The sequence below is a fragment of the Trypanosoma rangeli genome (assembly GCF_003719475.1).
Source record: "Trypanosoma rangeli strain AM80 chromosome Unknown Tra_15.4_contig_00537, whole genome shotgun sequence".
NCBI lineage: Eukaryota > Euglenozoa > Kinetoplastea > Trypanosomatida > Trypanosomatidae > Trypanosoma > Trypanosoma rangeli.
In genome coordinates this window covers 1-8,268 of record NW_021706284.1, presented here as the reverse complement: position 1 = coordinate 8,268, position 8,268 = coordinate 1, and the positions used below count along the sequence as shown (strand labels likewise).

At 49.6% G+C, this 8,268-nt stretch overlaps 5 protein-coding genes across 5 annotated transcripts, besides 5 other annotated features; all 5 read left to right on the top strand.

Annotated features, from left to right (window-relative positions):
- Positions 1 to 87: 87 nt before the first annotated feature.
- Positions 88 to 149: a sequence feature (A-rich).
- A 265-nt stretch (positions 150 to 414) lies between these two features.
- Positions 415 to 443: a microsatellite.
- Positions 444 to 569: 126 nt separating this feature from the next.
- Positions 570 to 1,316, top strand: TraAM80_09228 (mitochondrial inner membrane protease ATP23; the record flags this gene model as incomplete). The annotated part of the gene is made up of 1 exon (XM_029385922.1): positions 570 to 1,316. The coding sequence occupies one exon, from the start codon at positions 570 to 572 to the stop codon at positions 1,314 to 1,316; it is 747 nt and encodes a 248-aa protein (XP_029234230.1).
- A 332-nt stretch (positions 1,317 to 1,648) lies between these two features.
- On the top strand, positions 1,649 to 3,775 carry TraAM80_09227 (uncharacterized protein; the record flags this gene model as incomplete). The annotated part of the gene is made up of 1 exon (XM_029385921.1): positions 1,649 to 3,775. One exon carries the CDS (start codon positions 1,649 to 1,651, stop codon positions 3,773 to 3,775), a length of 2,127 nt encoding a protein of 708 aa, XP_029234229.1.
- Positions 3,776 to 3,962: 187 nt separating this feature from the next.
- Positions 3,963 to 4,000: a microsatellite.
- Positions 4,001 to 4,166: 166 nt separating this feature from the next.
- On the top strand, positions 4,167 to 6,224 carry TraAM80_09226 (putative tRNA pseudouridine synthase A; the record flags this gene model as incomplete). Its single annotated transcript, XM_029385920.1, has 1 exon — positions 4,167 to 6,224. One exon carries the CDS (start codon positions 4,167 to 4,169, stop codon positions 6,222 to 6,224), a length of 2,058 nt encoding a protein of 685 aa, XP_029234228.1.
- Positions 6,225 to 6,535: 311 nt separating this feature from the next.
- Positions 6,536 to 6,558: a microsatellite.
- A 42-nt stretch (positions 6,559 to 6,600) lies between these two features.
- On the top strand, positions 6,601 to 7,536 carry TraAM80_09225 (proteasome beta 5 subunit; the record flags this gene model as incomplete). The annotated part of the gene is made up of 1 exon (XM_029385919.1): positions 6,601 to 7,536. One exon carries the CDS (start codon positions 6,601 to 6,603, stop codon positions 7,534 to 7,536), a length of 936 nt encoding a protein of 311 aa, XP_029234227.1.
- Positions 7,537 to 7,553: 17 nt separating this feature from the next.
- Positions 7,554 to 7,581: a microsatellite.
- Positions 7,582 to 7,901: 320 nt separating this feature from the next.
- Positions 7,902 to 8,268, top strand: TraAM80_09224 (universal minicircle sequence binding protein (UMSBP); the record flags this gene model as incomplete). The annotated part of the gene is made up of 1 exon (XM_029385918.1): positions 7,902 to 8,268. A coding segment is annotated over one exon (367 nt), but the record flags the coding sequence as incomplete, so codon positions are not given.

The following is an 8,268-nucleotide window of genomic DNA, read 5'->3' as shown; positions in this document are numbered from 1 at the left end:
GTTGTGTTATTGAAGGGGTTCGCGGCGCATGGTGTCGGCAGGGCAGTCCCAAGCATCAATATTTTAAAGGTGTGTATGAACATGCGAGTTTGTGTGTATTTGTGGTTTGTTCGTTTTTTTTTTTTTTAGTTGTTGGTTGTGTTTTTTTTCCACACGCTCAATTTTTGTTGGTAGCGGCGACCGCATTTACTTTGGCTTCTTCCTTCCCTTCCCTCCCCCTTTATCTGTGCATGTATGGATACGGAGAGTGCGCGGCATTGGCACAAGGCACTCTGGAGAAACAGTGACCTTCCCTTCCCTTCCCTTCCCCCCCCCCCTCCCACGTGATACTTGTAGTGAGCGCTTTATACCCCTGTTCGATTTGATTGATTGATTTTTTTTTAAATTTTCCCTGCAAATGTGCGTTTAGACGTGTTACTATTATTAATATTATTATTACTATTTCTACGCTGTGTCTCTTTTGCCCTGCACGTGTGTATATTTGTTTTACTTTTTTTTCTTTTAAGTCTCTTTTTTTTCTCTTTTTGCTGTCCCAACACGTCCCACCTCGTGGGAGACAACCCAAGAGAATGGTTTCCCTTTGGGGAAACGGGGAGGTGGAAAAGAGGCATGGAACAGATGCGAAGTCATCTGTCCTTCATGAGCAGTGTGAGGCAGCCGTAGATGAGGTGCTCGCCTCAGTGAATACAGTGCAGTATCTGATTAAAAGCATGGAGGAAATTACGGGGATACCATTTCAGCGAAATCGCATTAAGTGTGTCTCACTAAATCGAGATGGACACAGCAGGGGTGGCGATGCTACTAGTGACGGCTCTGGGCTTTCAGATGGCAACGTGATGGCGGGGTACATGTGGCGCCGTGCGCGCGAAGACTGTGAACAGGGGGATATTCTGCTTGTTGAAGAGCTCATGGTTGGAAGGGCAAGCAGCGGCAGCACCAATACGCCTGACAAGCGAACAATGGAGACAGTGGAGAGAAACCTGCGCCATGAGCTTATTCACGCCTTTGACGACGCGCGGGGTGTGATTGAGGCCTCCGACTGTATGCATCAGGCTTGTAGTGAAATACGGGCGGCCCGGCTCAGTGGTGATTGCTTTGTCGGTGAGGAACTCAAACGTGGGCGGCTGGATCCTCTGCGTAGCGGTATGCTTTGCGTGAAGCGTCGTGCCATGCTTGCGGTTGAAAAGAATCTTATCTGTCGCGGTTTTTCTGAGCGGGCTGTGGATCGCGTATTTCAGAGGTGCTACTCAGACTATGAACCATTCGCTGCGCCTATTTATGCCATGGGTAGTTATGGCGAGGAACAATTTAAATAGCAATGAGCCTCTGAGGTGGGCTTGGTGCTGAGACATTGTTGTGAGATCGATGCACTGTCCCTCAACAGGCGCAGTTGTACATACTGCATGCATTCACATTATTCTTTATTTTCCCATTTTTTTACTTGTGTTTCTTGCATTTTTTTCTTCTCTCTCTCTTTCTCTGTGTGTAATATTCATACGTGTACTTTTTTTCTTTTCTTATGCACATGCATGCAATCACATATTTTGCATGGCTTTATGTTATTATTATTTTTTTGTCCCGTCTGTCTGTAAACATTGCTGTTAACACGACCTTCATGCAGGGTGGGGAGGTGGAAGCATAATAAGTGATGCGGACTGGTAGTGGCAGAACGCAATTAGTTGCCTCAAAGCGTAAGTCCGAACTGCGCTCCCCTTCCCCCACTCCACGAGAGAATGCGTCGGGAAACAGTGTTCGTTGGGTAACCAGAACTTTGCAGAGGAGGAAAGAGTCCGGGAAACAACGCGGCAAATCGGATTCACGAAAGAGATCGCCGAATGCGAGTGGCAGTGCAAGTGGACAGTGGAAACAAAGGGTCAAAGCAAGCTCCGGCACTGCGGCTGTATCCATCTCACCTGCCCGTGGGGTATCTGCAGGGGCCTACAGGGGTGGGGGAACTGCTGGACGCTCAAAGGGGGTCTCCCGTGTCACAGTGGACATCTCCGTTGCACGCTTACAAAAATGGTTCCGTGTGTTGATTTTGCGCGGCGTCGTAAAACGCAGGGGCCTCTTGAGCGAGCGGATTAGTGATTCTCTCAATGTGCAGCAGTGTCTTTGGGAGCTTAGTGTCCGCAGGGCAAAACGTCTCTTGTCTGAGGCCTTTAACGCATATGCTGTACGCCTTCATGGTGGTATTGAGACGACAAATGATGAAAGTAAGGATGCTGCGGTGAGTTTGGTGAATGCCTTTATGCGGGCAAAAAAGGATGGTCTTTGCCGAACTCAACAGTTGCATAAAATTTGGCAGCATGCGGTAAGGGTTATTGAGAAAGCGTGGATGAACTGCGCCTTGTTTTATTATACTCAACAGCTTGGCGTGGAGTGTAAAAGGCAGCGACTAGTTATTCAACAGGAAGCAATTGAAAGGCGTGATTACATTAGGCAGCGATTGCTATTTCTTGTAGAGTGTCATCAGCATTGCTACAATCATCCTTTGCTGATGCAGGCAGGCGTTGCTGTGCGGAAACTCGAGTGGTGGGAGCATGTTGTAATGGAAAGCTCCATAAACTGTGCCGTTAGGCATTGCCCTGCTGCAGTGTTGAATAGTGAAACTGCAGGAGATGCTTCCACAATTAAGGAGTGTGGAATCTCCACCGTTATGCCACCGTTAGTTCCCCGTACGTCTTCGCTTGGCACTGGGTCGCCATGTTTTGTATATCCTGATGCTTCTCAACGTGTGATTTGGGTCAATGCAGGGAAAGACGAAGGTTCCTCCGTTCCTACGATGCCTGCGCCCTCCGTCACGCATCGTTTCCATGTGCGAGCTGACACCGCCTTTGTGAATGGCCTTTTGCAGGAAATGGGACAGTTGGATTTCCCAACCTCAATGGGTTTGTGCCCACGGGCTTCTGTGCCACCTCAAGATTCTACAGGCAATGTCGTCTCCATTACTTATACGGCGCGTGTACAAAACACCGAACACACTTCCGAGCTTGTGGACAGTAACCTTGTGTGGGTGGGAGGTTTTCTTTTACGCGAGTGTCTGCAACCGCTGCCGCTTTTTAAAGAACTTAGTATGTGGCTTCGCTCCAGAGAAATTACGGAACGACAAAATCAACAGGCGACGACGTCGTCACGTGTCGTCGTTGGCGGTGCTGCTAATACATTGCTCCTTAAGCCTGTGCTGCGGAAAAGGGCCCGAGGAAGGAGTATGGCGTCGGTGGATTTCAGCGTGAGCGTGTCAACGATGGGGAAGGCGTGGGCTGATTTCTACCTCTTTATGGAACTCACTGGGGAAGCATGCGGCTCAGTCTCGTGCAGTACTAGCACCCTTGCTTTCTCCTTGCTACCGCCCTCGACACTCTACCGAAGGAATAAAGGATATTTATCCTCCCAGAGTAGGGGGCGTGTGTCGCTGGAGACCCTCGTAGGGGCAGGGAGGGGGCTAGCGACACCGGTCTCAAGGAAATTGTGCACATCCACGCCAACTTGTGCAGGCGAGGTCTCAAAGACCTTATCTTTAACGAAGGGCCTTGGAAGTGAATTTGACATCAAGTATGAAGTTGAACGTCTGTTTGTGCGTGAGTATCATCGGCGAAAAAAACTGCAGGATGAGTACAATGCCGAGGTGGTTGCGCTGGGGCGGATCATTCATCGAGATCAGGTGACTACGGTGAATGATGGAAAGACCAAGATGACAGACAACAGGCAGCCATTTCAAAAAGACTGGTGCGTCTCACTCTTAGCAGGTGCTACGGAAGGGACGTTGACGCATTGAGGCGGTTTTTGTGTTGGTAGTAATGCATTGCCGGTTATCGCTGCTGCAAAAGATCACTTGCATTAGTGCTGAGGTGTCTGTTTAAATGTAAGTTAGTCGCCCTGCTTACACACGAATGTGTGAGTAGTGTGCATGAAGGTTCTGTAGCCTGAACTAGGTTGGCATGAGTTGTTGTTGTTTTTGTGTTTTTCTTGTTTGCTTGCTTGTTTGCCTTTTGGCGTTGCTGTGTAACCTCTCTCAGCGTCTACTGTTATTGTTATTAATATTATTTGCCCCTTGTTTTTAGGTACTTGTACCCACGCAAAAAGAACTGTGGTTGTGGTGGTGGGTGGGGTGAGGGGAGAGGAGAGGAGAACACCAAGAACCGAGCGAGTGCCCGAGAGGGGTTGCGATGCGTCGTCTGGTGCCCCCACAGCGTGTACTGCTGGCGACGATGTCGTGGCAGCAGCAGCGGCGATGGGAGTTCTGCAGGGACAAGGCAGCCGATGGTGAAGGTGCATCAGCATCAGCGTCCTCGCCGAGACGGAGAAAAATGTCCCCTGCAGCGGCGGAGCTGTCGCGGAGCGAAGACGTCTCCAAGCGTGAGGAGAGGCTTGACATTGAGCGGCACTTTCCCACGGCTATGTCTCACATAAAGGCACCCCTAGTGAGTTCGTACGTGGTGGACGAAGGAAGGAAACGAAAGTGGAAGGAGGCTACATGTGTTGTGAACGCCGACGGCTATGCACCCGCCAAAGAGGACACGGATGCCGCCGCTTCTTTTTTCAACGAGGGCAGTCTGGATATTCGTGGGGGACCACAGAAGCGAGGCACCCGCGAGAGAGTGCCATCACGGAGAGAATCAGCTTCACCGGATGTGCTTCAGCTTTCGGCAGGCAACGCTAGGCAACACGGACTTGCGCTTGCGGAGGAGAGTAACGTCTCCCCTGCCGACCCCACCATTGAGCCGGAGGGTGAGGAGGGGCAAGGTGCCTCCGGTGACACCCCCGTGCAACTCACAGATATGCTAAAGGAGAGGTTAATGGAACTCAAAGCTGAAAAATTGCGCGAGGATCGAAATGACACCTACTTGCCGCGTCGTCTGCGATTGCTGTCCGACCACGAGGTAGAAAAACAGCTTGAAGAGAAGACAACGCAAAGAAAACTTGCTGTGAAAATAAGATCTGCTGCGTCAAACCTCACGTCAACAACCTTGGCGGATTTGGATAATGAAGATATTGGAAGGGGCGAGAAGGGCGTTGACCAGTTGATGAGGGCAGCAGATGCAACAAATAATACTGTAGCTATGGGGACCATTTTTCGAAGGTCAGCCGACTTCATTCCTGGTGAAACCTCATACGACCCGCTTGCAGACTTTGCAAAGGAGTCTCTCAACATTGGCATGGATCGACCGAGCACTTTGAGTGGCTCCGTGCACCTTCTTCGTTGTTTGCCGCGTTCAGGTTTCTGTAGCCGACGGGAGGCACTTGCTATCATTGCCAGCGGCCAAGTGCGTGTAGATAATGTGGTGGAACGCAACCCATTTCGTCTTGTTCGAGCAGAAAACAACATCCATATAGAGTCTCATAGTGGTCGCCTTCGCTTCGCCCCGCCGCGTCTCTGGATGTACCACAAACCAGCCTATGTTATCGTATCTAGAAATGATGTGGCAGGTCGCACTCTCATCACTAAGCATGCCCGTATACTTGGTATGGATCACCTTGTCCCTGTGGGATCACTTCCAATGCGGTCTCATGGATTGCTGCTTCTCACCAATGACGGTGAACTCTCACGCCTTTTGGAGAATCCAAAAACGATGATTCAACAAACGTACCTGCTTCGTGTTCGTCCAGCCATCGATCCGGTGCTGGCGCATAAATTGAACACGGAAGGTATCTTGGTGAATGGGAAACGGCACGGAAACGTGGAGTTTTTTGTTAATCCGGCCATGAAGTCACGGTATTCTTTGAAGGTAAAAGTAAGAGGCGAGACGATGCCAATTTCACACTTAATGCAGCACCTGGGACGAACGGTGGAGCGTGGTGGCCGCATTTCTTTTGGTCCATTCTCAATGAGCGGTCTCCCAGTTGGTTCCATCCGCGAGGTAACGATACCGCCGTACTACATGCGGCATACTGGGGCTGTTTGGAAGGAGTTTATTGAGCGTGACTGGCCCTTTTTTCGTCGACAACGGGTCTCTCGTTTACGCCGTTTAAGCCGCTACCGTGAGCTGACTCCAAAGGAGTTGGAGGAGTTGGACAATTTCACATACGAGGAAATTAAAGATGCCCTGAGTTTTGAATCGCAAGAATTAAAGGCGGCATCTGAAGAACAACTGCAGCGCATGTCCATTCGCCCCACTTTGGATGAACAGCCTTTACAGAACGACTTTGGAGGTGTTGACGTGGATTCTAACTGCGCTCTTCCAGAAGAAGACGAAATCATGGAAGATATTACCGCCGTAATATGAAGTACTAGCTCCTGTTGTTGCTGTGTCCCCCCCCCCTTGTTTTATATGATGGTGTGATTATTCTTATGAGGTGAAAGACCAGCATGCACATGCGTTGGTGAAGGACGGATGCTCAGACGAGATTTGATGAGGACGGTATGCCTCACTGCTTGATGTTATTATTATTAATATTTCCTTGGTTGGTGCGGTTTCCGTGACTATTTCTCTCCCTTTTATGACCCTCAACGGCCACATCAAGCTTTTTATTCCCGAGTGAACTAGGTCATCTTCCATACGCAGACATAAACCTCTACACACAAACAAACATACACAGAGAGAGAGAGAGAGAAAGAGAAACGAGGAAATTATCATATCCAGGAACGAGAGTTTATTTTTGATGCTTGCCGATTTTGAGAGTGTTTTACGCACCAACTTTTCGCTTGATGACTGCCCTCGCATAGGACCCTTTACCTGGCAGAATGTACCAGGCTTGGATGGGTTGAATAAAGAAGATGAGTGGGACACACAGACGCTCAGCTCGTATAGTTTCCTTGGAACTGACTTAAGGTGCAACGACGACTTCAGTGTGATCCCTGCAACTGGTGAAAAGCTAACGGAAGATCCACTTAACACCTTAAATCGCCTTCAAACAGATATGCGCACGTGGAAACTCATGAGGCCTTGTCCGGTCCCGCGCAGTATTCCGAAGATCGATATGAAGAAGGGCACCACAACACTGGGATTTCATTTTGACGGTGGCATAATAATTGCCGTGGATTCCCGCGCGTCTTCGGGACAGTACATATCCTCCCAAACCGTAATGAAAGTACTTGAAATTAATGAGTACCTTTTGGGAACAATGGCGGGCGGGGCGGCTGATTGCCAATATTGGGAACGTGTATTAGGTATGGAGTGTCGTTTGTGGGAACTAAGAAATAACTGCCGCATCTCAGTAGCAGCCGCAAGCAAAATACTGGCAAATATCACGTATTCATACCGCAACCATGGACTCTCCATGGGCACCATGGTGGCGGGCTGGGACCAATTTGGACCCTCTCTGTATTATGTGGACGATAAAGGCACACGTGTGAAGCATGAACTGTTCAGTGTGGGCTCAGGTTCCATCTATGCGTATGGTGTCCTTGACCAGGGTTACCGCAAGGATCTCACTGTTGAGCAAGCATGCGATCTTGCACGTCGTTCCATTTTCCACGCAACTTACAGAGATGGCGCCTCAGGCGGTATTGTTACTGTCTATCATGTCCACCAGGGTGGATGGACGCGTATTTCGCGTGACGATCAGACCAAACTATATGATCTCTATGTGGTGTAGTGCACTAGAAAATGGGTAAAAAAAAACAAAAACAAAAAAAAAGAATGGACGAAACCAAAGTGTTGAAGTAAGACGATTTTCTCCACGAGCCTTGGAAGGCAATCAACATGTTTTTTTTTTGTTTCACTTTGTACCGCACGGACATTTTGACTTTTGGTGGCAAGAAAAAAGAGGTCATACAGAAAAAAATAATAATTATGAATGAAGGGGTATCTCTGTCGACAATCCACATGAGCCCCATCCCCGCCTATTCTCTGCTCTATAGTGTACTTCTAGTATTCCCTTTCCTCTTCATTATTTTTTTTTTTTTTGAACGAACGTAGAACTTGATCCACCGAACGATTCTCCCGACTACTCCTACAACCATGGCCGATAATGGAATGACAAGAGGCGACCGCGCGTGCTACAACTGTGGTCAGCCAGGTCACCTTAGCCGTGAATGCCCCACACGGCAGCCGGGTGGTGCTGGTGGCGATCGCGCATGCTACAATTGCGGTCAGCCAGATCACCTTAGCCGTGAATGCCCCACACGACAGCCGGGTGGTGCTGGTGGCGATCGCGCATGCTACAACTGCGGTCAGCCAGGTCACCTTAGCCGTGACTGTCCTACTCGCTCAACGGGTGGCTTCCGTGGCGCAACGCGTGGTGCATGCTATCACTGCCAGCAGGAGGGTCATCTTGCACGTGACTGTCCCAACGCACCAGGAGGTGGCGATCGCGCATGCTACAACT